Below are 26,714 nucleotides of genomic sequence, written 5' to 3'. Positions count from 1 at the left end.
GTATATACAATTACATAAAATAAAAAGGATAACAAAGGAAAATTACATAGGTTAGCAGAGGGAGGAACTCCTTAGGAAAATAGACAGAACCACAGAAAGCTGTACTCTCCAGGACTGGCCAAATAAACCAAATAATGATTTTTATTAAATCCAAGTTGCGCTCACAGACCTCCCTTTGGTGAGATCATGTGGAGACTCATGGTGATGTGCTAGATCTCGTAGAGTTTTGAGTCCCTCAGCTTGCAGGATATCTTCGCCCCTGGATGTCCAAAGCGGTAAATATTATCATCATGTTTCCTATTGCGATTTTAACTTTATATAAAGATGAAACAGGGCCTGGATAGCATCATCCATTGGGTTGTTATTAAGTTAGGTTAGAATAACATTATGGTGTTGTGAGTTTTTGTCCCTTCAATACAACGCCCTAAATGTATCCCATAAATATTGGATTAGTGTAAACCCCAATATTCATAACTGGCTCCCAAAAGTCTCAAAACAGTTATTTGATTAGAGAAAGCTGTGTCTGGGAAGTGTAAACAAATCCCGGTCTTGATGTCATTTTCCCAGAGCAAATCTCCTGTGGGAACTTCCCTAGTTATAATAATCCCATATGTTCACTGTGGGGGTGATGTTTCCCCTCTCTGGAGATGTCTTTATGGATTTAAATTTTTCTCAACAACAATTAGGATGTATGGAGCACGCCCCCATCATACTGTTCAGGAAGAAGATGTAAGCCATAATCATCAACATTAACAGAAATAAAGACAAGAAATAGATCACTCTGTTTGAAATGACACTATCTAATATATTACTTAAATGTTTTGTATTGAAGAACTGAAATTAACTTTTTGATGATATTCCATTTAGTGAGAAGCACCTGTATTTACTGCATATAATGCTGGACTGCAATTAATGTGATATCTGATCATACTACTACACCTGAGCTCTGTGAGAGAAGGAAGAAATGCCATGACAGAGTCAAACTAGTGCCATAAGAGAGATCCTGCATGTATCTCCGTTCACAGGTGGCTTCAACAGGTGAATTAAAAGAAGCAAGAAAAAACAAGGTCCAGCATCCAAAAGTTTTTATTCCGAAAAATGTAAAAGGATGAATAAGTAAGACATAAATAATAAATGTAGACAGAGCAGTCATACCGACGCGTTTCAATCTGAAGGATCTTAATCCATGCTACAGCGCACTGCTATAATCGAAGAAAGAAGAAAACCTTGTCGTGGATGATACATCCTTTTACATTTATATATATATATATATATATATATATATATATATATATATATATATAGTCCTCAAGAATGAAAGCAGCACACCAAAAGAATTCCAGTCAAAGTGCTATTAGCCCATCTGCCTAGTTGCCCATACAGCATGTAATGATCTTCTGTCTCAGAGTAAGCGAGCTGGGGATGTAAAATATAGGATTCCATTTGTTACCACGTATTGTGAAGAGAGTGACCGTATTGTCTCTACCATAAGGAAACATTCGTCTACATTGGGTAAATGTCATCCAGAAGTAAGGGAGTTTGGGTCTCCACCGCTAATTTCTTATAAACGGGCCAGAAATATAAAGGATATAGTAGTACATTCAGATATTGGTTCAAAAAAGAACAATTCCCAGACCACATTGACTGGTAGGGCTAGGGGTTGGTTCATTCTCTTGTCTCAATTGTGTGACTTGCACATATATGGAAAAAGGCAGTTCCTTCCAACATCCGCATATTAATAAGGAAATTAAAATAAATTCTTTTTTGACGTGTTGTCCATGTAATTTGTACTATGTGGGTGAAACCACTTGTGAGCTGAATGTGAGATTAAATCAGCATAGACACAGCATTAGAAAAAAGAGACAAGATCTACCGGTATCCAAACATTTTTCAGATTTTAAACATGTGGAAAAGGATCTGACGTTTAGAGTGATAGACCATATCCCACCTTTGATAAGAGGGGCAGATACAATCAAATTATTGAAGATTAGGGAGCTACATTGGATTAAAAAATTACACACACTAAAACCTTTTGGTTTAAATGTCGATTACAAGCTACAGATTACTCTCTAAGCCAATTGTAATAGATTCCTCGAGGAGCTACTGTTTCTCTTTATGATTCTGGGTTGTATTTTTAAGGTGTTTATTTTATTTGTAATTTTTTTTTTTTTACACATCATGCGGCAGCAGACTGATATTGGAATGCATGACTCCCCTTTTGAATGAAAACAAAATTTATGTATTTCTCAATAGAAACATATGCGCAAAATCTGGTTTAAAATTTTCTTTTGTTATTTCTATGATATTTTCCATGCATTTTTTATTTATTTTTTTATTTTGTGGTGAATGTGCCTATATTGGGATTTGAACGAACTGTTTTTTGGAACAAAATATCCATTTTTTGGGGAGAGGTGGAGTGTGGGGCCTTTAGCGAGGTTCACTACTTCTCTTCCCCAGTTTAGGTGTAGGTTACCTATCCCAGCTAATGGGAGGTGTTCCTATTACCTACATGGATGAATCCACTTACCGTGAGTCCCTTTTGCTATAAGCTACAAAAATGGCATTGCATTCATCTTTTTATTATTTTCTTTATTGAATTTATTTTGATTTGTTGTGCTATCTATCATTGGTGCACCTATATATCTGAATTATGTCAGATGATGTTATTTTTTTTATCAAACAAAAGACGCACACAGACTTGCGCTGTATTTCTTTCCCCCATTAACCCCTTCACTACCAAGGGTGGTTTGCACGTTAACTCCCGGGCCAATTTTTACAATTCTGACCACTGTCCCTTTATGAGGTAATAACTCTGAAACGCTTCCATGGATCCCGGTGATTCTGACATTGTTTTCTCGTGACATATTGTACTTCAAGATAGTGCTAAAATTTCATTCAAATATCTTGCATTTATTTCTGAAAAAAGTGGAAATTTGGCGGAAATTTTCAATATTTTGCAATTTTCCAACTTTGAATTTTTATGCCCTTAAATCACAGAGATAAAGCACACAAAAAGCTTGATAAGTAACATTTCCCACATGTTTACTTTACATCAGCACAATTTTGGAACCAAAATTTTTTTTTGTTAGGAAGTTATAAGGGTTAAAAATTGACCAGCGATTTCTCATTTTTGCAACACCATTTTATTTTTACAGACCACATCACATTTGAAGCCACTTTGCGGGGTCTATATGATAGAAAATACCCAAAAGTGACACCATTCTAAAAACTGCACCCCTTAAGGTGCTCAAAACCACATTCAAGAAGTTTATTAACCCTTTAGGTGCGTCACAGGAATTTTTTGAATATTTAAAAAAAAAAATGAACATTTAACTTTTTTTCACAAAAAAAATACTTCAGGTTCAATTTTTTTTATTTTACCAAGGGTAACAGGAGAAATTGGACTGCAAATGTTATTGTGCAATTTGTCCTGAGTACGCTGATACCTGATATGTGGGGGGGAACCACTGTTTCAACGCATGGCAGAGCTCAGAAGGGAAGGAGCGCCGTTTGACTTTTTCAATGCAAAATTGGCTGGAATTCAGATCGGACGCCATGTCTCGTTTGGAGAGCCCCTTATGTACCTAAACAGTGGAAACCCCCCACAAGTGACCCCATTTTGGAAACTAGACCCCCCAAGGAACTTATCTAGATATGTGGTGAGAACTTTGAACCCACAAGGGCTTCACAGAAGTTTATAACATACAGCAGTACAATTAAAAAAAATCATATTTTTTCCACAAAAATGATCTTTTCACCCCCAATTCTTATTTTTCCAAGGTTAACAGGACCCTAAAAGTTATTTTGCAATTTGTCCTGAGTATGCTGATACCCCACATGTGGGGGTAAACCACTATTTGGGCGCATGGCAGAGCTCGGAAGGGAAGCAGCGCCATTTGACGTTTTTGGCTGGAATTGAGATCGGACACCATGTCGTGATTGGAAAACCCCTGATGTACCAAAACAGTGGAAACCCCCCACAAATGGCACCATTTTGGAAACTAGACCCCCCAAGGAACTTATCTAGATGTGTGGTGAGAACTTTGAACCCCCCAGTGCTTCACAGAAGTTTATAATGCCTGGGCGTGAAAATAAAAAAATTGTATTTTTTCCCACAAACATGATCAATTAGTCCCCAATTTTTTTATTTTCCCAAGGGTACCAGGGAAATTGGACCCCGAAAGTTGTTGTCCAATTTGTCCTGATTACGCTGATTCCTCATATGTGGGAGAAAATTACTGTATGGACACACGTCGGGGCTCGGAAGGGAAGTAGTGACGTTTTGGAATGCAGACTTTGATGGAATGGTCTGCGGGTGTCATGTGCGTTTGGAGAGCCCCTGATGTACCTAAACTATTGAAACTCCCCACAAGTGACCCCATTTTGGAAACTAGACCCCCCACGGAACTTATCTAGATGTGTGGTGAGCACTTTGAACCCCCAAGTGATTCACAAGTTTCTAACTCCCAGGCGTGAAAATAAAAAAATCATTTTTTTTCCACAAAAATGATATTTTTGCCCCCAATCTTTTATTTTCCTAAGGGTAACAGGAGAAATTGGACCCCAAAAGTTGTTTTTCAATTTGTCCTGAGTACGCTGATACCCTATATGTGGGGATAAAACACTGTTTGGGCGCATGGCAGAGCTTGGAAGGAAAGGAGCACCAATTGACTTTTTCAATGCAGAATTGGCCGGAATTGAGATCCGACGCCATGTTGCATTTGGAGAGCACCTGATGTGCCCAAACAGTGGAAACCCCCAATTCTAACTCCAACCCTAACCCCAACACACCTCTAGCCCTAACCATAGCCCTAACCCTAATGGGAAAATGGAAATAAATATATTTTCTTTTAATTTTATTATTTTTCGCTAACTAAGGGGGTGATAACAGGGGGTTTGATTTTCTTTTAATAGCGGGTATTTATATTTGGCAGCTGTCATAGGCTAAAAGACGCTTTTTATTGTAAAAATAGTTTTAGCATCACCACATATTGTGAGCTATAATTTTTCCGTATTTTGACCCACTGAGTCATGTGAGGTCTTATTCTTTGCGGGACGAGTTGACGTTTTTATTGGTATCATTTTCAGGCACGTGAGATTTTTTGATCGCTTTTTATTCCGATTTTTGGGATGCAGAATGAACAAAAACCAGCGTTTCATGAATTTCTTTTGGGGGGTGCGTTTACAACGTTCCGCGTGCGGTAAAATTGATAAAGCAGTTTTCTTCTTCAGGTCAGTACGGTTACAGCGATATATCATTTATGTCGTTTTTTTATGTTTTGGTGGTTTTATGCAATGAAAACTATTTTATATAAAAAATAATTATTTTTGCATCACTTTATTCTGCGAGCTATAACTTTTATTTTTTCGCTGATGATGCTGTATGGCGGTTCGTTTTTTGCGGGACAAGATGACGTTTTCAGCGGTACCGTGGATATTTATATGCGTCTTTTTGATCGCGCGTTATTGCACTTTTTGTTCGGCGGTATGATAATAAATCATTATTTTTTGCTTCGTTTTTAATTTTTAAGGGGTTCGCTAAAGGGGTTAACTAATGGGATAGTTTTATAGGGCGGGTCGTTACGGACACGGCGATACCAAATATGTGTACTTTTGTTTGTTTTTTTTTTATTTCCAAAAAATGAATTTATTTGGGAATATTTTTTTTTTCTTTTTTGTAATTTATTTAGCGATTTTTTTTTTTTTTTTTTTTTTTTTTTTTTTTCTTTTTTTAAATATTTTTAAATTTTTTTTTATTTTTTTTTTAACTTTATTAGGTTGTCCCAGGGGGGACATCACTGTCCTGTGACAGATCGCTGATCTGTCACATGACAGATCGCTGATCTGTCACATCACAGATCACTGACAGATCAGCAATCTATCACAGGCATAGACGCAGACTTCCTCATGCCTGCGCTTGCAGGCACTGAGGAAGTCAGCTCGCTACAGGCCCCCCGAAGGTCTCCGTCACCATCTTGGATCCGGGGACCTGTAGAGAAAGAGAGCCCCGCAGCAGCGCTGCACATTACGCTGCTGTGGGGGGCTCAGGGAAGCACGGAGGGAGCCCCCTCCCTGCCGATGCTTCCCTTTAATCCCCGGTACACCGCGATCGTGTTTGATCGCGGTGTGCAAAGGGTTAACGTGTAGGGGGCGGTCCGTGACTGCCCCTGACACATTGTGATGGGTGTCAGCTGTGATAATCAGCTGACACCCGGCCGCGATCAGCGGCCCTCACCACGTGGGCGCCGCTGATCGCATTAGACGTAATGTTCCGTCCATGGGACTTAGGGCCCAGGTCACATGGACGGAATATTACGTCCAATGTAAGAAAGGGGTTAAAGATGGCGCTGACACTGATAGTGTGCTAGTGCACATGAGTGGGATTAATGTGATGTTTACATGCTGGACTTCTGGTCCTGTGCAGTGTGAGACGCCGATACATGGCGCGATTACAATGGTCACTATGGGGTGAGTCATGCTCATTTATATATTACAGCTGCCGCTGATCTGAAATTATAGGACATTACTAGATATTAATGGTTTTTAAGCGGAGAATAATATATTTTCATCAATTGAGGCACATTGCACTATAAATGCACTTTTTGATTGTTATTCATGTTTTGTAACACTATGTATTGCACAATGTACATTATCTAATTGTCTGTGAACACCTGTATGATTGGTGAGCTTTAAATAGCACTCACTTTGCATTGTTACACTGCTTGAGAAAGGTCCACAACTCACAGGACCGAAACGTCGCTGTATGGGCAACTAGCCAGATGGGCTGATAAATAGCACTTTGACTGGAATTCTTTTGGTGTGCTGCTTTCAACTTGAGGACTATTTTTGAGGTTTGGTATATGCCTGGAAGGCTTGCACCCGCATTGTCTGTTCATTTTTTGTGCTGCTTTATCCCTTTTTTCATAAACTGTGTTCCAAATTATTATGCAAAAAGAGTTTAGGAGTGATAAGGTTAGAATTTTTTTGTTTGTCATTTAAACTCATTGATGGTGATGTGTGTCAGGGCTCTTTATATCACTGAAAGCAATTGCAGATACCTGTGCAAATTAGTTTGGCAGGTGTGTCCAAATAAAGGCAAGACTCCTTAAGAAGGCTGTTCCACATTATTAACCCCTTCACCCCCAAGGGTGGTTTGCACGTTCATGACCGGGCCAATTTTTACAATTCTGACCACTGTACCTTTATGAGGTCATAACTCTGGAACGCTTCCATGGATCCCGGTGAGTCTGACATTGTTTTCTCATGACATATTGTACTTCATGTTAGTGGTAAAATTTCATTCAAATAACTTGCGTTTATTTGTGAGAAAAATGGAAATTTGGCGAAAATTTTGAAAATTTCGCAATTTTCCAACTTTGAATTTTTATGCCCTTAAATCACAGAGATACGGCACACAAAAAACTTGATAACTAACATTTCCCACATGTTTACTTTACATCAGCACAATTTTGGAACCAAAATTTTTTTTTGTTAGGAAGTTATAAGGGTTAAAAGTTGACCAGCGATTTCTCATTTTTACAACACCATTTTATTTTTAGGACTACATCACATTTGAAGCCACTTTGAGGGGTCTATATGATAGAAAATACCCAAAAGTGACACCATTCTAAAAACTGCACCCCTTAAGGTGCTCAAAACCACATTCAAGAAGTTTATTATCCCTTTAGGTGCGTCACAGGAATTTTTTTGAATATTTAAAAAAAATGAACATCTAACTTTTTTTCATAAAAAAAATAATTCAGGTTCAATTTTTTTATTTTACCCAGGGTAACAGGAGAAATTGGACTGCAAAAGTTATTGTGCAATTTGTCCTGAGTACGCAGATACCTGATATGTGGGGGGGAACGACTGTTTCGGCGCATGGCAGAGCTCAGAATGGAAGGAGCGCCGTTTGACTTTTTCAATGCAAAATTGGCTGGAATTCAGATTGGACGCCATGTCACGTTTGGAGAGTCCCTGATGTACCTAAACAGTGGAAACCCCCTACAAGTGACCCCATTTTGGAAACTAGACCCCCCAAGGAACTTATCTAGATATGTGGTGAGAACTTTGAACCCACAAGGGCTTTACAAAAGTTTATAACGTACAGCGGTACAATTAAAAAATCATATTTTTTCCACAAAAATGATCTTTTCACCCTCAATTCTTATTTTCCCAAGGGTAACAGGACCCTAAAAGTTATTGTGCAATTTGTCCTGAGTACGCTGATACCCCACATGTGGGGGTAAACCACTATTTGGGCGCATGGCAGAGCTCGGAAGGGAAGCAGCGCCATTTGACGTTTTTGGCTGGAATTGAGATCGGACACCATGTCGCGTTTGGAAAACCCCTGATGTACCAAAACAGTGGAAACCCCCCACAAATGACACCATTTTGGAAACTAGACCCCCTAAGGAACTTATCTAGATGTGTGGTGAGAACTTTGAACCCCCATGGGCTTCACAGAAGTTTATAACATAAAGCCATACAATTAAAAAATCATATTTTTTCCACAAAAATGATCTTTTCACCCTCAATTCTTATTTTTCCAAGAGTAACAGGACCCTAAAAGTTATTGTGCAATTTGTCCTGAGTACGCTGATACCCCACATGTGGGGGTAAACCACTATTTGGGCGCATGGCAGAGCTCGGAAGGGAAGCGGCGCCATTTGACGTTTTTGGCTGGAATTGAGATCGGACACCATGTCGCGTTTGGAAAACTCCTGATGTACCAAAACAGTGGAAACCCCCCACAAATGACACCATTTTGGAAACTAGACCCCCTAAGGAACTTATCTAGATGTGTGGTGAGCACTTTGACCCCCCCAGTGCATCACAGAAGTTTATAACGCCCGGGCGTGAAAATAAAAAATTCGTATTTTTTCCACAAACATGATCTTTTAGTCACCATTTTTTTATTTTCCCAAGGGTACCAGGAGAAATTGGACCCCAAAAGTTGTTGTCCAATTTGTCCTGAGTATGCTGATACCCCATATGTGGGAGAAAACTACTGTATGGGCACACGTCGGGGCTCGGAAGGGAAGTAGTGACGTTTTGGAATGCAGACTTTGATGGAATGGTCTGCGGGTGTCATGTTGCCTTTGGAGAACCCCTAATGTACCTAAACAGTGGAAACCCCCCACAAATGACACCATTTTGTAAACTAGACCCCCCAAGGAACTTATCTAGATGTGTGGTGAGCACTTTGAACCCCCCAGTGCTTCACAGAAGTTTATAACGCCCGGGCGTGAAAATAAAAAATTCGTATTTTTTCCACAAACATGATCTTTTAGTCACCATTTTTTTATTTTCCCAAGGGTACCAGGAGAAATTGGACCTTAAAAGTTGTTGTCCAATTTGTCCTGATTACGCTGATTCCTCATATGTGGGAGAAAATTACTGTATGGACACACGTCGGGGCTCGGAAGGGAAGTAGTGACGTTTTGGAATGCAGACTTTGATGGAATGGTCTGCGGGTGTCATGTGCGTTTGGAGAGCCCCTGATGTACCTAAACTATTGAAACTCCCCACAAGTGACCCCATTTTGGACACTAGACCCCCCACGGAACTTATCTAGATGTGTGGTGAGCACTTTGAACCCCCAAGTGCTTCACAGAAGTTTATAACACTCGGACGTGAAAATAAAAAAATCATTTTTTTCCACAAAAATATTTTTGCCCACAATTTTTTATTTTCCTAAGGGTAACAGGAGAAATTGGACCCCAAAAATTGTTTTGCAATTTGTCCTGAGTAGACTGATACCCTACATGTGGGGGTAAAACACTGTTTGGGCGCATGGCAGAGCTTGGAAGGGAAGGAGCACCATTTGACTTTTTCAACTCAGAATTGGCTGGAATTGAGATCAGACGCCATGTTGCATTTGGAGAGCCCCTGATGTGCCCAAACAGTGGAAACCCCCAATTCTAACTCCAACCCGAACCCCAACATGCCCCTAGCCCTAACCCTAGCCCTAACCCTACCCCAAAACACCCCTAGCCCTAACCCTAATGGAAAAATGGAAATAAATACATTTTCTTTTTATTTTATTATTTTTCCCTAACTAAGGGGGTGATAACGGGGGGTTTGATTTACTATTTATGGCGGTTTTTATTTTTGGCAGCTGTCGCACGCTAAAAGACGCTTTTTATTGTAAAAATAGTTTTTGCATCACCACATATTGAGAGCTATAATTTTTCCGTATTTTGACCCACCGGGTCATGTGAGGTCTTATTTTTTGCGGGACGAGTTGACGTTTTTATTGGTACCATTTTCGGGCATGTGAAATTTTTTGATCGCTTTTTATTCCGATTTTTGGGACGCAGAATGAAGAAAAACCAGCGTTTCATGAATTTCTTTTGGGGGGGTGCGTTTACACCGTTCCGCGTGCGGTAAAATTGATAAAGCGGTTTTATTCTTCGGGTCAGTACGGTTACAGCGATACCTCATTTAGGTCGTTTTTTTATGTTTTTGTCGGTTTTATGCAATGAAAACTATTTTATATAAAAAATAATTATTTTTGCATCGCTTTATTCTGCGAGCTATAACTTTTTTATTTTTTCGCTGATGATGCTGTGTGGTGGCTCGTTTTTTGCGGGACAAGATGACGTTTTCAGCGGTACCATGGATATTTATATGCGTCTTTTTGATCGCGCGTTATTACACTTTTTGTTTGGCAGTATGATAATAAATCATTATTTTTTGCATCGTTTATTATTTTTATTTTTTAAGGGGTTCGCTAAAGGGGTTAACTAATGGGACAGTTTTATAGGGCAGGTCGTTACGGACGCGGCGATACCTAATATGTGTACTTTTATTGTTTGTTTTTTTTTATTATTTCCAAAAAATGGATTTATTAGGGGAATTTTTTTTTTTTTTTTTCTAATTTATTTGGCGATTTTTTTTAAATTATTTTTACACTTTTTTTTATTTTTTTTTTTACTTTAATAAATAGTCCCAGGTGGGACATCACTGTCCTGTGACAGATCGCTGATCTGTCACATCACAGATCACTGTGACAGATCAGCGATCTGACACAGGCACTGCAGAAGGCTTCCTCATGCCTGCGCTTTGCAGGCACTGAGGAAGCCAGCTTCCTCAGGCCCCCGAAGGGCCCCGTCGCCATCTTGGATTCGGGGGCCTGGAGGAAAGGAGTCCCCCGCAGCAGCGCTGCACATTGCGCTGCCGTGGGGGGCTCAGGGAAGCACGGAGGGAGCCCCCTCCCTGCCGATGCTTCCCTTTAACTCCCGGTACACCGCGATCATGTTTGTTCGCGTTAACGTGTTAACGTGTTAACGTGTCGGGGGCGGTCCATGACCGCCCCTGACACATTGTGCCGGGTGTCAGCTGTGATAATCAGCTGACACCCGGCCGCGATCAGCGGCGCTCACCACGTGGGCGCCGCTGATCGAGCCCAACGTACTATCCCGTCCATGGGCATAGGGGCCCAGGTCCCATGGACGGGATATACCGTCGGATGTCAGGAAGGGGTTAAGCAGCCTACATTTTTTGCCAAAATGGGAAAGAAAAAGGATGTGTCGGCTGCTGAGAAGCAACAAATTGTGGAGTATTTAGGTCAAGGCATGACTACAATCAACATTGCCAAGACACTTCATCGTGATCATCGCACAATCAAGATGTATGTAGCTGATTCCCAGCACACACGTGTGCGTGCTGATAAGGAAAAATTGAGGACTCTTTCCAACAAGCAATTGCATCAGGTTAAAAGAGCAGCTGCAAAAATGCCTTGTCATAGCAACAGACAAGTTTTTGAAGCTGCTGGTGCCTCCAACGTCCCCCGAACAACAAGATGCAGGGTCCTTCAGAGGTTTGCAGCTGTGCGTAAGCCATCCTGTCGACCACCTCTATCCACTGCACACAAGCAGAAACGGCTCCAGTGGGCCAAACGAGACATGAAGACTGACTTCCAAACTGCTTTGTTCACCGATGAGTGCCGTGCAACGCTCGATGGTCCAGATGGATGGAGTGGAGGATGGCTGGTTGATGGACACCCCATGAAAACACGGCTAAGGCACCAACAAGGAGGAGGTGGAGTAATGTTTTGGGCTGGAATCATGGGGAGAGAGATTGTCAGCCCCTTTAGGATCCCTGAAGGGGTAAAGATGAACTCCATAATCTATGTGGAGTTTCTAAAACAGCACTTCCTGCCATGGTTCAAGAGGAAGAACCGTGCTTTCCGCAGCAAGATCATTTTCATGCGTGATAATGCACCGTCTCATGCTGCAAATAACACATCTGCATCTCTGGCTGCTATGGGAGGACAAACTTATGGTGTGGCCACCATCTTCCCCTGACCTCAACCCCATTGAGAACCTCTGGAGCATCATCAAAAGGAGTGTCTATGATGGCGGGAGGCAGTTCACATCTAAGCAACAGCTCTGGGAGGGTATTCTGTCCACATGCAAAACAATTGAAGCACAAACCATCCAAAAACTGACAAATTCAATGGACGAGAGAGTTAAGAAGCTTCTTTCGAACAAGGGGTCCTATATGCAAATGTAACATCACCGAGAATAAAGTTTTGACTTGAAAACTGTTTGATTTCATTTTGTAATAAGCTGATAATGCTTATAATTTCACAATTGACCATTTTTTGTTCAAAATAAAAAGGTTGAAAACTCTGCTGTGCATAATAATTTTGAACATGCATTTTGAGTGTTTCTTATTTTAAAAAATATACTGTTTTCATAGGCAGTTTGTTCAAAAACATTGCAATTATACTAGAATAGTAGATGACTGGAAAATAACAATGACTGCAATTCATATAGGTAATTTAGAGAAAATATGAGGAAATATTTTTTACATAATAATTTGGAACACAGTGTATATATATATATTGTATTATTTATATATATATACATATTGCTGGTATTTTGAATGCTGGACCTTGTTTTTTCTTGTTCAAATTTCTCTGCTGCACCGCAAGAGTCTGTGCAATCGAATCAATCTCCAAGGAGGATGAGCTGATAGTTTTTCTAATTTAAAGGAGCCGCCTATGATATACGTGTGGTTTCTCTCATGACAATGGAGTATCTATGGAAAAACAAATTAGGATTGTTATGAATTCCTTACAAAAAAGGCTGGTATACAGTAATATTCTCTAGTGTTTGGAGAACAGATGGAAATTCTGTTCCTATACCACAGACGTACTGGAAGTCCTCATACCTGGTTGTGAGGAGCAGTGGTCATGGTGGCTTCTTGGATTTCCACCTTTCATGACCCCATGTATAACTGCAGAGTGTCCCCCAGCAGGGCAGACATAGGGTCTCCCTCCCACATCAGGGAGTTGTGTCCTATGCAGGGGAGAGATTTTCCAACGAGATTACACCTTGTGATCTTATCTCCGCAGCTCGGGCTCTTGTGCTGTTATTAGCAAATAATAATTAGTATGCGATGAAAGCAATAAGTACAGCTAATAATTCTGAGGAATGCAGCAGAGACTGAGCAGTCTTTTGCTCTGCTGCTCCACATGTTCTGCAGGGGGGGTGGAATGGGATGTCTAAGAACAGGCCATGTAGTTTCCACATGAAAGTCAGTAACTGAACACTGGTCTGTAGGGGAGGCGAGGTGCCGCATGCTTGTCTGGGGGGTACCAAGGAGCCACTCGCTGGTTGGTGGGGGAGGCAAGGAGCCACTCGCTGGTCTGCGGGGAGGCTAGGTGTGCATCTTCACCATTAGAAGTAATCCGGGGAGCAAGGATAGATGGGGTGCCCCTAGTGCTAGGGACAGGGAAGGAGCCCATGTGGGGTAGGCGGAGTGCCACATGCTGGTCTGCGGGGGAGGCGAGGTGCTGGATGGTGGTCTGTGGGGGAAGGCGATGTGCCGCATGCTGGTCTGCGCGGAGAGGGGGGATGCGAGGTGTCGCACAGTTTACAGAACTGATCTGTTGTGCCATACTCTATATTGGTGGGTGAGGGGGGTCAGTTCATGGCGGAGTATCTAAAAATCAGATCTGAGCCAGCATCAGAGCTTGAGAAGTTTGTCTTCCAGAAAGTTAGGTTTATTGGGGAAAAAAGGGACCAGTACCTCTCCAGATTGTGGCTTGGCAGCAGCCACCTGGCACTGGCTTGGCTGTCATTTTTCTTTTCGGAGGGGTTGTCAGGAAGGACAGTTGTTTTGAAACCGCACAGATAATGAAGAATTCTGGGATCTTAGGCAGAAGTTTTGTCCTCATCGTCTAGTGAGGAGACATCATTACAGGAGGAGCGGTACCATGCTTCATCCTGCTGACCCTTGCATCTGTCAGTGGCTCCCCCCGAGGCGCGCTCCGCGCTGACAGGCGGCTGCTCTGTGCTCTGTGGCTGCAGGATGTGCTTCACTCTCCACCTGCAGGAAATGGCGGCTTCAGTTACCAGTTGTCCGTTTCACCTGTCTGCACCCCACAGTCTACAGGTGTGATAGGGGGAGGGAGGACCATGGCCTCTCTGCGGAGCCTTCTAATGTACTTTAATCATAATGTGTCCAATACAGTACAGCCGGGGTCACCCCCATGCACGCCCTGCAGTACAGTACAGCCGGGGTCACCCACATATGCGCCCTGCAGTACAGTACAGCCGGGGTCACCCCCATGCGCGCCCTGCAGTACAGTACAGCCGGGGTCACCCCCATACGCGCCCTGCAGTACAGTACAGCCGGGGCCACCCCCATACGCACTCCACAATAGAGTACAGCCGGGGTCACCCCCATACCCGCCCTGCAGTACAGTACAGCCGGGGCCATCCCCATATGTGCCCTGCAGTACAGTACAGCCCGGGGTCACCCTCATACGCATCCTGCAGTACAGCACAGCCAGGGTCCCCCCCCCCGTACACACCCTACAGTACAGTACAGCCGTGTCACCATCATACGCGTCCTGCAGTACAGTACAGCCGGGGTCACCCCCATATGCGTCCTGCAGTACAGAACAGCCGGGTTCATCCGCATCCTGCAGTACAGTACAGCCGGGGTCACCCCCATACGTGCCCTACAGTACAGAACAGCCGGGTTCATCCGCATCCTGCAGTACAGTACAGCCGGGTCACCCCCATACGCGCCCTGCAGTACAGTACAGCCGGGGTCACCCCCATACACGCCCTGCAGTACAATACAGCCGGGGTCACCCCCATATGTGCCCTGCAGTACAGTACAGCCGGGGTCACCCCCATATGCGTCCTGCAGTACAGTACAGCCGGGGCCACCCCCATATGTGCCCTGCAGTACAGTACAGCCAGGGCCACCCCCATACACACTCCACAATACAGTACAGCCGGGGCCACCCCCATACGCACTCCACAATACAGTACAGCCGGGGTCACCCCCATACGTGCCCTGCAGTACAGTACAGCCGGGGTCACCCCCATACGCGCCCTGTAGTACAGTACAGCCGGGGTCACCCCCATACGCGCCCTGTAGTACAGTACAGCCGGGGTCACCCCCATATGTGCCCTGCAGTACAGAACAGCCGGGGCCACACCCATACGCACTCCACAATACAGTACAGCCGGGGCCACCCCCATACGCGCCCTGCAGTACAGTACAGCCGGGGCCATCCCCATACGCGCCCTGCAGTACAGTACAGCCAGGGTCACCCCCATACGCGCCCTGTAGTACAGTACAGCCGGGGTCACCCCCATATGTGCCCTGCAGTACAGAACAGCCAGGGCCACACCCATACGCACTCCACAATACAGTACAGCCAGGGTCACCCCCATACGCGCCCTGCAGTACAGTACAGCTGGGGCCACCCCCATATGTGCCCTGCAGTACAGAACAGCCGGGGCCACACCCATACGCACTCCACAATACAGTACAGCCGGGGCCACCCCCATACGCGCCCTGCAGTACAGTACAGCCGGGGCCATCCCCATACGCACTCCACAATACAGTACAGCCAGGGTCACCCCCATACGCGCCCTGCAGTACAGTACAGCCGGGGCCACCCCCATATGTGCCCTGCAGTACAGTACAGCCGGGGCCATCCCCATACACACTCCACAATACAGTACAGCCGGGGTCACCCCCATACGTGCCCTGCAGTACAGTACAGCCGGGGTCACCCCCATACGCGCCCTGCAGTACAGTACAGCCGGGGTCACCCCCATATGTGCCCTGCAGGACAGTACAGCCGGGGCCACCCCCATACGCACTCCACAATACAGTACAGCCGGGGTCACCCCCATACGCGCCCTGCAGTACAGTACAGCCAGGGTCACCCCCATATGCGCCCTGTAGTACAGTACAGCCGGGGTCACCCCCATATGTGCCCTGCAGTACAGAACAGCCGGGGCCACACCCATACGCACTCCACAATACAGTACAGCCGGGGCCACCCCCATACGCGCCCTGCAGTACAGTACAGCCGGGGCCATCCCCATACGCACTCCACAATACAGTACAGCCAGGGTCACCCCCATACGCGCCCTGCAGTACAGTACAGCCGGGGCCACCCCGATATGTGCCCTGCAGTACAGTACAGCCGGGGCCATCCCCATACACACTCCACAATACAGTACAGCCGGGGTCACCCCCATATGCGCCCTGCAGTACAGTACAGCCAGGGTCACCCCCATACGCGCCCTGCAGTACAGTACAGCCGGGGCCACCCCCATATGTGCCCTGCAGTACAGAACAGCCGGGGCCACCCCCATACGCACTCCACAATACAGTACAGCCGGGGTCACCCCCATACGCACCCTGCCGTACACTACAACAGGGGTCACTGTGGGGATTAAAGGATTTTAGCATCTGAAGGGTCAGTGTGATGTCTGAGTGCTTCTCCTCCAGTAATTAATGTCCATTACCCTGCATCGGAGAGCGTGCAGGTCCCTCTGCTCCCGCAGTCCCTTGTCTTCTGACTAAAAGCTGCTCATTACCAATGTTCACTCAACTCTCAGCAGCAAACTCATTCTCCTCCCAGGAGTCCAGAGGTCGCCCAGCTCTCTCCCTTGTGGCCCTTTCAGCACAAACATAACTTGACCATTAAGCAGCTGATTTCTGCTTGACAGCTGCATGCTCAGGGGTCCGACACTATAAAGTTCATCCCCCCAGCTCTTCAATACATCTGCACTTAAAGATGCTAGACCAACACATAGTCAGTGCCCTGTAGTGGGCAGATGGGGTCACCCTGGAGGGTCAGTGCCCTGTACTGGGCAGATGGGGTCACCCTGGAGGGTCAGTGCCCTGTACTGGGCAGATGAGGTCACCTTGCAGGGTCAGTGCCCTGTACAGTGTGGATGGGGGCACTGTGGAGGGTCACTACCCTGTACTGGGCATATGAGATCAGCTCAGAGGTTTAGTGCCCTGTACTCGGTGGATGAGGTCTCCATGCTGAGTCAGTGCCCTGTACAGTGTGTATGGCGTCACCTCAGCGGATCAGTGCCCTGTACTGGGTGGATGGGGTCACCTCAGATCGTTGGTGCCCTGTACTGGGTGCATGAGGTCACCTTAGAGGGATGGTGCCCTGTACAGGGTGCATGAGGTAACCTTGGAGGATCAGTGCCCTGTACTGTACGTATGGGGTCATCGCGGAGGGTTGTGCCCTGTAATGGGTGCAGGGGGTCACTTTACGCTGTCAATCATGTCTCTGCTGCCTATCTCCTGTCTGATATTGTGACCCCATTGTGGCTTTCTCAGCAGTGCCCCTCCCTTGCCAGGTTGTGCCTTCCTCCTCCTATTTATCCACTGGCAGTTGAGCCGTGTCCCGCACTTCACATCTTTCATCTCCAGGTCTCTACAGTATTCCTGGACTCTCTCCCTGTGAACTCCACAGTGCTGGAATGTGCCTGTGAGGTGAGGTCTCTATCTGCACGCATCTGAGTCCCCGCTGCTCCCCCTGCCTCTGACACTGATGTTCCTTGTGCCTGTGCTCCAGCTGCCCCTCATGCCTCTGTCCCCAATGTTCCTCGTGCCTCTGTCCCCGATGCTCCCCGTGCCTCTGTCCCGGGCTGCTCCCCGTGCCTCTGTCCCCACTGCTCCCAGAGGCCTTTGTCCCCGATGTTCCTCGTGCCTTTTCGTTATTTCTCATGCCTCTGCTTTCTGTATCTCGGTTTTCCCGGATGTTCCTCTGTCCCCGATATTCCTTGTGTCTCTGACCCCAATGTTCTCCGTTCCAATGTTCCCTGTACCCCTGTCGCTGATGTTCGACTTAGCCGCTTTTCCCATGTCTCTGTCACTGATGTTCCCCGTGCCTCTGTCCCCAATGTTCCCCGTGCCTCTGTCCCCAATGTTCCCCATGCCTCTATCCCTGATGTTCCCATGCTTCTGTCCATGATGTTCCCCGTTCCTCTGTCCATGATGTTCCCCGTTCCTCTGTCCTTGATGTTCCCCGTTCCTCTGTCCTTGATGTTCCCCGTTCCTCTGTCCATGATGTTCCTCGTGCCTCTGTCCATGATGTTCCTCGTGCCTCTGTATATGATATTCCTTGTGCCTCTGTCCATGATGTTCCTCGTGCCCCTGTTCCCAATGTTCCTTGTGCCTCTGTTTGGGATATTCATCGTGCCTCTGTCCCTGATGTTCCCTGTGAACCTGACCTCTATGTTCCCCATGCCTTTGTCCCTGATGTTCCCTGTGAACCTGTCCTCTATGTTCCACATGCCTCTGTCCCTGATGTTCCCTGTGAACCTGTCCTCTATGTTCCCCATGCCTCTGTCCCTGATGTTCCCTGTGAACCTGTCCTCTATGTTCCCCATGCCTCTGTCCCTGATGTTCCCTGTGAACCTGTCCTCTATGTTCCCCATGCCTCTGTCCCTGATGTTCCCTGTGAACCTGTCCTCTATGTTCCCCATGCCTCTGTTCCCCGATGTCCCCCGTGCCTCCGTCCCTCATGTTCCCTGATCTTCCCCTTGCCTCTGTTCCTGATGTTCCCCTTGCCCCTGATCCCGATATTGCTAGTGCCTCTGTTCTTGATGTTCCTCGTGCCCCTGTCATCCATGTTCCCTTTTGACCGTCTCTGATGTTCCCCTTACCTTTGTCCCCGTGCCTCTGTCACTGATGTTCCCCGTGCCTGTGTCAACAATCTTCCTTGAGCCACTGTTCCCAATGTTCCTCGTGCCTCTGTCCCCAATGATTCCAGTGCCTGTGTCCCCCGTGCTTATGTCCCTGATGTTCCCCCTGCCTCTGTCCATGATGTTCCCCCATACCTTTGTCCCTGATGTTATCATGTTTCTATCCCCTTTCCTCTGTCCGATTTTCCCATGCTTCTATCCAAGATGCTCCCCGTGCCTCTGTCCCCAATGTTCCCCATGCCTCTGTCCCGATGTTTCCCGTGCCTGTGTCCTCTATGCCTCTGTCACTGATGTTCCCATGTCTCTGTCCCTGATGTTCCATTACTTCTATCCATGATGTTCCCCGTGCCTCTGTCCCTGATGTTCCCCGTGCCTCTGTCCCTGATGTTCCCCGTGCCTCTGTCGCTGATGTTCCCCGTGCCTCTGTCCCTGATGTTCCCCGTTCCTCTGTCCCGATGTTCCCTGTGCCTCTGTCCCTGATGTTCCCCGTGCCTCTGTCCCTGATGTTCCCCGTGCCTCTGTCCCTGATGTTCCCCGTGCCTCTGTCCCTGATGTTCCCCGTGCCTCTGTCCCTGATGTTCCACGTGCCTCTGTCCCTGATGTTCCCATGCTTCCATCCATGATGTTTCTCGTGCCTCTGTCCCTCATGTTCCCTGATGTTCCTCATACCCCTGTCCCCCATGTTCCCTGCGCTGATGTTCCCCTTACCTCTGTCCCTGTGCCTCTGTCCTTGATGTTCCCCGTGCCTGTGTCCCCCTTGCTTCTGTCCCTGATGTTCCCCATGCTTTTGTCTCTGATGTTCCCATGCTTCTATCCATGATGTTCCCCGTGCTTCTGTCCCTGATGCTCCCCATGCCTCTGTCCCTGATGTTCCCCATACCTTTGTCCCAATGCTCCTATGCTTCTATCCATGATGTTCCACATCCCTCTGTTCCTGATGTTCCCCATACATTTGTCCCTGATGCTCCTATGCTTCTATCCATGATGTCCCCTTGCGTCTGTTCCTGATATTCTACGTGCTTCTGTTCCTGATATTCCACGTGCCTCAGTTCCTGATATTCCACGTGCCTCTGTCCCCGATGTTTCTCGTGCCTTTGTCCCTCATGTTCCCTGATGTTCCCCTTGCCCCTGTTCTTAATGTTCCTCATGCCCCTGTCCCCCATTTTCCCTGTGCTGATGTTCCCCATACTTCTGTCCCTGATGCTCCCCATGCCTCTGTCCCTGATGTTCCCCATACCTTTGTCCCTGATGTTCCTATGCTTCTATCCATGATGTTCCACATGCCTCTGTCCCTGATATTCCCATGCTTCTATCCATGATGTTCCCATGCTTCTATCCATGATGTTACCCGTGCTTCTGTCCCTGATGCTCCCCATGCCTCTGTCCCTGATGTTCCCCATACCTTTGTCCCTGATGATCCTATGCTTCTATCCATGATGTTCCACATGCCTCTGTCCCCCATTTTCCCTGCGCTGATGTTCCCCTTACCTCTGTCCCCGATGTTTCCCGTGCCTATGTTCCCCATGCTTCTGTCCCTGATGTTCGCAATGCATTTGTCTCTGATGTTCCTATGCTTCTATCCATGATGTTCCCCGTGTTTCTGTCCCTGATGCTCCCCATGTCTCTGTCCCTGATGTTTCCCCATACATTTGTCCCTGATTTTCCCATGCTTCTATCCAAGATGTTCCCCGTGCCTCTGTCCCCAATGTTCCCCATGCCTCTGTCCCAATGTTTCCCTGTGCTTCTGTCCCTGATGGTCCCCATGCCTCTGTCCCTGATGGTCCTCGTGCCTCTGTCCCTGATGGTCCCCGTGCCTCTGTCCCTGATGTTCCCCATGCCTCTGTCCCTGATGGTCCCCGTGCTTCTGTCCCTGATGGTCCCCGTGCCTCTGTCCCTGATGGTCCCCGTGCCTCTGTCCCTGATGGTCCCCGTGCCTCTGTCCCTTATGTTCCTCACGCCTCTGTCCTTGATGTTCCCCATTCCTCTGTCCCTGATGTTCCCATGCTTCTATCCATGATGTTCCCCATTCTTCTGTCCCTGATGTTCCCATGCTTCTATCCATGATGTTCCCCATTCCCCTGTCCCTGATGTTCCTATGCTTCTATCCATGATGTTCCCCGTGCCTCTGTCCCTGATGTTTCCATGCTTCTATCCATGATGTTCCCCGTGCCTCTGTCCCTGATGTTTCCATGCTTCTATCCATGATGTTCCCTGTTCCTCTGTCCCTGATGTTTCCATGCTTCTATCCATGATGTTCGCCGTGCCTCTGTCCCTGATGTTACCATGCTTCTATCCATGATCTTTCCCGTGCCTCTGTCCCTGATGTTCCCATGCTTCTATCCATGATGGTACCTGTGCCTCTGTTCCTGATATTCCACATGCCTCTGTCCCCGATGTTTCTCGTGCCTCTGTCCCTCTGTCCCTCATGTTCCCCTTGCCTCTGTCCCTGATGTTCCCCTTACCTCTGTCCTAGTGCCTCTGTCCCTGATGTTTCCTGGTTCTTTGTACCCAATGTTCCCCATGCTTCTGTCCACGATGTTCCCCATGCCGGTGTCCCCCGTGCTTCTGTTCTAGATGTTCCCGTGCTTCTATCCATGATGTTCCCCATGCCTCTCTCCCTGATGTTCCCATGCTTCTATCCATGATGTTACCCATGCCTAGGTCACTGATGTTCCCCTGCCTCTGTCCATGATGTCCCCGTGCCTCTGTCCCCGATATTCCTCGCGTTTCTGTCCTCTATGTTCCCCTTGCCTCTGTCTCCTGTGCCTCTGTCCAAGATGTTCCTCTTGCTTCTGTTCCATATGTTCCTCGTGCTTCTGTTCCTGATGTTCCCTGTAAACCTGTCCCCAATGTTCCCCGTGCCTCTGTCCCTCATGTTCCCCGTGACCCCGTCCAAGATGTTCCTTGTGCCTCTGTCCCTGATGATTCATGCCTTTCTGTATTCTCTTAAGGCCACAAACAATGAATGTGACTGAACTCGCACCTCTGATTCTGTGAAGTTCCACAAGTGTCAGTAAGATGGGGACATTGTGCTGACAGGAGGTATTCAGCTTGTGGGGGTCGGAAGAAGGAACAGTGCAGGCAGTGTGAGAAGATTAGTGCCAGATTATCTACGTGAAAAAGTAACTGCCCCCTCCATGTATAGCAGTGTCTCCGGGTCATCCTGACTTTCTTAGCCTGTTGAGCCGCCATATTGAAGTTGTCACTAGCGATATTAAACGGCTGCAGGGTAAATGAGTTTTCACCTGTCCATCATGGTGGACAATGCTGACTCCATTGATAAGATGGCTTCTGGACCCCGATAAATCTTTGTCACATATCTACCAACAGTCCGTGACTATCACGATGTAACATGAGGGTCAGCAGTAACTGCTTTAAAGCTCACTCATCAATTCACATGAAACCTGGAGAAAAGCAAGTTCCGATCCTGGTACTGGTTTAGGTCTTGGCTTACTTCCCACTCATCTCGGATTCAGCAGGAGAGCCCAGAAGGTTGGGGGAATCCAGTGATGAAGCATGAATATGTAACCATTCAGTCCAGGTAGAGACCTGGATAAATTTTCAGATGATAGTGTGCCCCCCATCACCGTCACTGCTCAGAGCGTAGAGAAGCCCCTGCTCTTCTCTCAGGCACATGTACTGGTCTGTCTCTGGTTATAGTCCTGCTTTCGCTCCGTTAAAACACAATCGTGAATATAGATGAGCCAGGCACCACAGAGTTAACAAGTCACATGGTTAATTTCAGTTTCACGAATAACCTAAGCCACATACACATTGAGGCACTGTGCTGCCCCATCTTTATGCCCACCTTCTAGATACTAACCACCTAGATTTATAGAATCATAGAATGGTAGCGTTGGAAGGGACCTCCTGGGCCATCTGGTCCAATCCCCTGCTCAAAGCAGGATTCGCTAAATCATCCCAGACAGATATCTGTCCAGCCTCTGTTTGAAGACTTCTATTGAAGGAGACTCACCACCTCTCATGGCAGCCCGTTCCACTCATTGATCACTCTAACTGTCAAAAAGTTTTTTCTAATATCTAATCTGTCTCCTCCCATTTAGTTTCATCCCATTGCTTCTAGTCTTTCCTTGTGCAAATTAGAATAAAGATGATCCTTCTGCAATGTGACAGCCCTTGAGATATTTGTAGACAGTTATTAAGTCTCCTCTCAGCCTTCTCTTTTGCAAGCTAAACATTCCCAAATCCTGCAACCTTTCCCCATAAGACAGGGTTTGCAGACCGGTCACCATTCTGGTCGCTCTTTTCGGAACTTGCTCCAGTTTGTTGATGTCTTATTTAAAATATGGTGCCCGAAACTGAACACAGTATTCCAGATGAGGTCTGACCACAGAGGAGTAGAGGGCAATAATGACTTCACGTGATCTAGACTGTATGCTTCTGTTAATACATCCTAGAATTGCATTTGCCCTTTTTGCTGCTGCATCACACTGTTGACTCATATTCAGTCTGTGATCTATTAGTATACCCAAGTTTTTTTCACATGTGCTGCTGTTTAGCCCTATTCCTCCCATTCTGTATATGCTTTTTTCATTTTTATTGCCCAGATGTAGTACTTTGCATTTGTATCTGTTAAAAAACATTCTTTATTCTTCTATTCCCTTAATAGGACAGTGAAGAACAGTTGATGTTACATTTCCTTTCTGAGAGAAAACACATGCAAAATAGGAATTTAAAAGTTCGGCCTTCTCAACATCCTGTCTTACCATTTCATCATTTTCATCCTGTAAAAGTCCTATAGCATCTTTGACTTTTCTTTTACTTTTGACATATCCCCAAAATCCTTTATTCTTGCTTTTGACGTCTCTTGCAAGCCTCAATTCATTGTCAGCTTTAGATAATCTGATTTGAGCCCTGCAGGTTCTGCAGACAGCATTATATTCTTCTTTAGATATGCCTCCCCCTTTCCATTTTATAAAGATTTCTTTCTTCCTTTTTAGCATGTGCTTAAGTTCTATGTTCATCCATCCTGATTTCCTTAAATGCTTCCTATTCTTCCCTCTTTTCGGAATTGTTAACAATTGTGCTTTGAGAATTTCATTTTTCAAGATTTCCCATCCTTCCTGGACATTTTTGTCTTTAAGGATATCCAGCCCTTGGATCCCTCCAATTCTCTTTCTGAGTCCCTTAAAATCTGCCTTTCTGAAATCTAACCTTGACGTCTGAGTCTTCACAGGTCTTCCTCCTCTAGTTATCCAAAATTCTAAAATAGCATGGTCGCTACCTCCTAGGGTCCCAGCCACTTTTACCTCCTCAACCATTTCTTCCCTGTTTATAAGGATTAGATCCAAGGTAGCAGTTCCCCTTGTTTTCTCCCCTATAGTTAACGCTTTTCTTAAATGGAAAGTGCTATCAGAAAATTACCTCTTGTTTAAATCAGGATTTTGTATTTCAAATTTTTTGTCTGTTTATTTCATATCACAATCGTTATAGAAAAAAATGAGTGATCTTTCAACTTACACTCTGGCCAAAGCCTCTATTTTAGTCTCACTCTTCCTGTCATTTCAGGAAGAGTTTTAAGACAACTCGTTCTCAGTAGAGGCAGGATTGCAAAGACTGGTAACAACTACGGATGATCGAATAGCTTCGGATAAGTGCTTAATAGCTATAGCACTTACAGAATAGCTGCATCGGGAACCCAGATACCGGGAGCACTCCCGATAATCAGCTAGTCGGCGCCGCAGCTGCATGTGTCACAGCTGTATGACAGTCACAGCACATGCATGGAGAGTCTGTTTGTTGATCTATCCATGCATGTGCTGTGACTGTCACATAGCCGCGAGACATGCAGCTGCGACGCCGACCAGCTGATAAGCGGACGCGATCCAGGTGTACAGGTTACTGATGCAGCTAATTGGTAATTGCTATAGCTATTTGGATAAGGACATATCTGAAGCTATTTTATCAACGCTAATAACAACTCTATATACAGTAGATAACACAGGATCCACCATTCACAACAAGTGATGTCACAGCTCACTTCCTCCTGTACAATGACTGATAACACCTTCATATACAGTAGATAGCACAGGATCCACCATTCACAATAGATGATGTCACAGCTCGCCACCTCCTTTTGTACAATGACTGATAACACCTCCATATACAGTAGATAACACAGGATCCACCATTCACAATATGTGATGTCACAGTTCACCTTCTCCTCCTGTAAAATGACTGATAACACCTCTATATACAGTAGATAACACATAATCCACCATTCACAATAGGTGGTGTCACAGCTCCCCTCCTCCTGTAAAATGACTGATAACACCTCCATATACAGTAGATAACACAGGATCCACCATTCACAATATGTGATGTCACAGCTCACCTCCTCCCCTCCTGTACAATAACTGGCAAAACCTCTATATACAATAGATAACATAAGATCCGCCATTCACAATAGGTGATTTTGCAGCTTACCTCCTCCTTCTGTACAATGACTGATAACATCTTCATATACAGTAGATGACACAGAATTCACCATTCACAATAGGTGATGACACAGCCTACCTCCTCCTCCTGGACAATAACTAATAACACTTCTATATGCAGCTAATAACACAGAATCCACCATTCACAATAGGTCATGTCACAGCTCACCTCCTCCTGTACAATAACACCTCTATATACAGGTGATAACACAGAATCCACCATTCACCATAATTGATGTTACAGCTTTCCTCCTCCTCCTGTACAATGACTGATACCACCTCTATATACTGTGATTAGTTCCTGATTTATCGGCAATCTTGTGAACGTAATAGTGTCCTTTGTTGGCAAGTTCCTGTGTATTGTGTCTTTTTTTTATTTTTATAATGGTCTGTTACTGAACAAAATTCCCTTAGAATCCAGGGGTGAATCTTCTCTAGAGCCAGGGATTTGTTATAGTAATGGTGTTGGGACAGACAAGTGACACTGAGCAGAGTGTGAGGAACTGCCGTGCTGCACAAGGTTATACATTGCGTATACATCTGATGTGTCCTGGGGTGCAGAGTGTGGGGGACTAATGAGGAGACAGGTCCTGTAGAGATTAATGCTCATATAATAGCTGGGCTCCATTTATAAGATGATAACCACGGTTCTGTCCTGTCGTCTCTTCTCTCTTCAGCCTCTTGGTGCAGATGACCTCAGACCAGCGACCTCTGACCCCAGACCAGCGACCTCTGACATCTAGCTGGCATTTAAAGCCAGAAATGTGTAGTTCATGCTCCATGACCCTTCACAGCTCAGATTCTGACACTAGCGGGGCTCATAGTCTGCCTCTGAGCTGTCTGGACTGCCCCCCACGGTGCAGAAGAAGCTCGCAGTACACAAAGTGTGACTACATCACGTGTCCAAAGAGGCTTTGCTTGGTGTGCGGTGATGTGGCATCCGGGTACCACTATGGCGTGGCCTCCTGTGAAGCCTGCAAGGCTTTCTTCAAACGTACGATCCAAGGTAGTGACTGAGGAGGAGGTCCCTGTTGTTACTGTCACATGACAACGTCCACATGCTCCATGTCACCTCTGATCTGTGTAACGCCCCCCGCAGGTAACATTGATTACAGCTGCCCAGCATCCAGGCAGTGTGAAATTACCAAGCGGCGCAGGAAATCCTGCCAGTCCTGCCGCTTCACCAAGTGTCTGAAGGTTGGGATGCTGAAGGAAGGTGAGAACTGCTCATTTCCACCCCTCCACAGAGCCACAAGGT

At 46.0% G+C, this 26,714-nt stretch overlaps 1 protein-coding gene across 1 annotated transcript in view; it reads left to right on the top strand.

Annotated features, from left to right (window-relative positions):
• The first annotated feature begins 5,768 nt into the window (after positions 1–5,768).
• ESRRB (estrogen related receptor beta) overlaps positions 5,769–26,714 on the top strand; it is a 29,924-nt gene continuing 8,978 nt past the window's right edge. The window contains exons 1-3 of the mRNA XM_073587592.1: positions 5,769–6,851; positions 26,134–26,462; positions 26,556–26,672. Coding sequence (XP_073443693.1) covers positions 26,147–26,462; positions 26,556–26,672 — 433 coding nt within the window. The 5' untranslated portion in view covers positions 5,769–6,851; positions 26,134–26,146. The remainder of the gene's footprint in view (positions 6,852–26,133; positions 26,463–26,555; positions 26,673–26,714) is intronic.

The sequence above is a fragment of the Dendrobates tinctorius genome, unplaced genomic scaffold (assembly GCF_039654945.1).
Source record: "Dendrobates tinctorius isolate UK_male_01 unplaced genomic scaffold, ASM3965494v1 ptg000010l, whole genome shotgun sequence".
Lineage (NCBI taxonomy): Eukaryota > Metazoa > Chordata > Amphibia > Anura > Dendrobatidae > Dendrobates > Dendrobates tinctorius.
The sequence above is the reverse complement of the archived record's forward strand: the minus strand, read 5'-3'. Positions and strand labels throughout refer to the sequence as shown.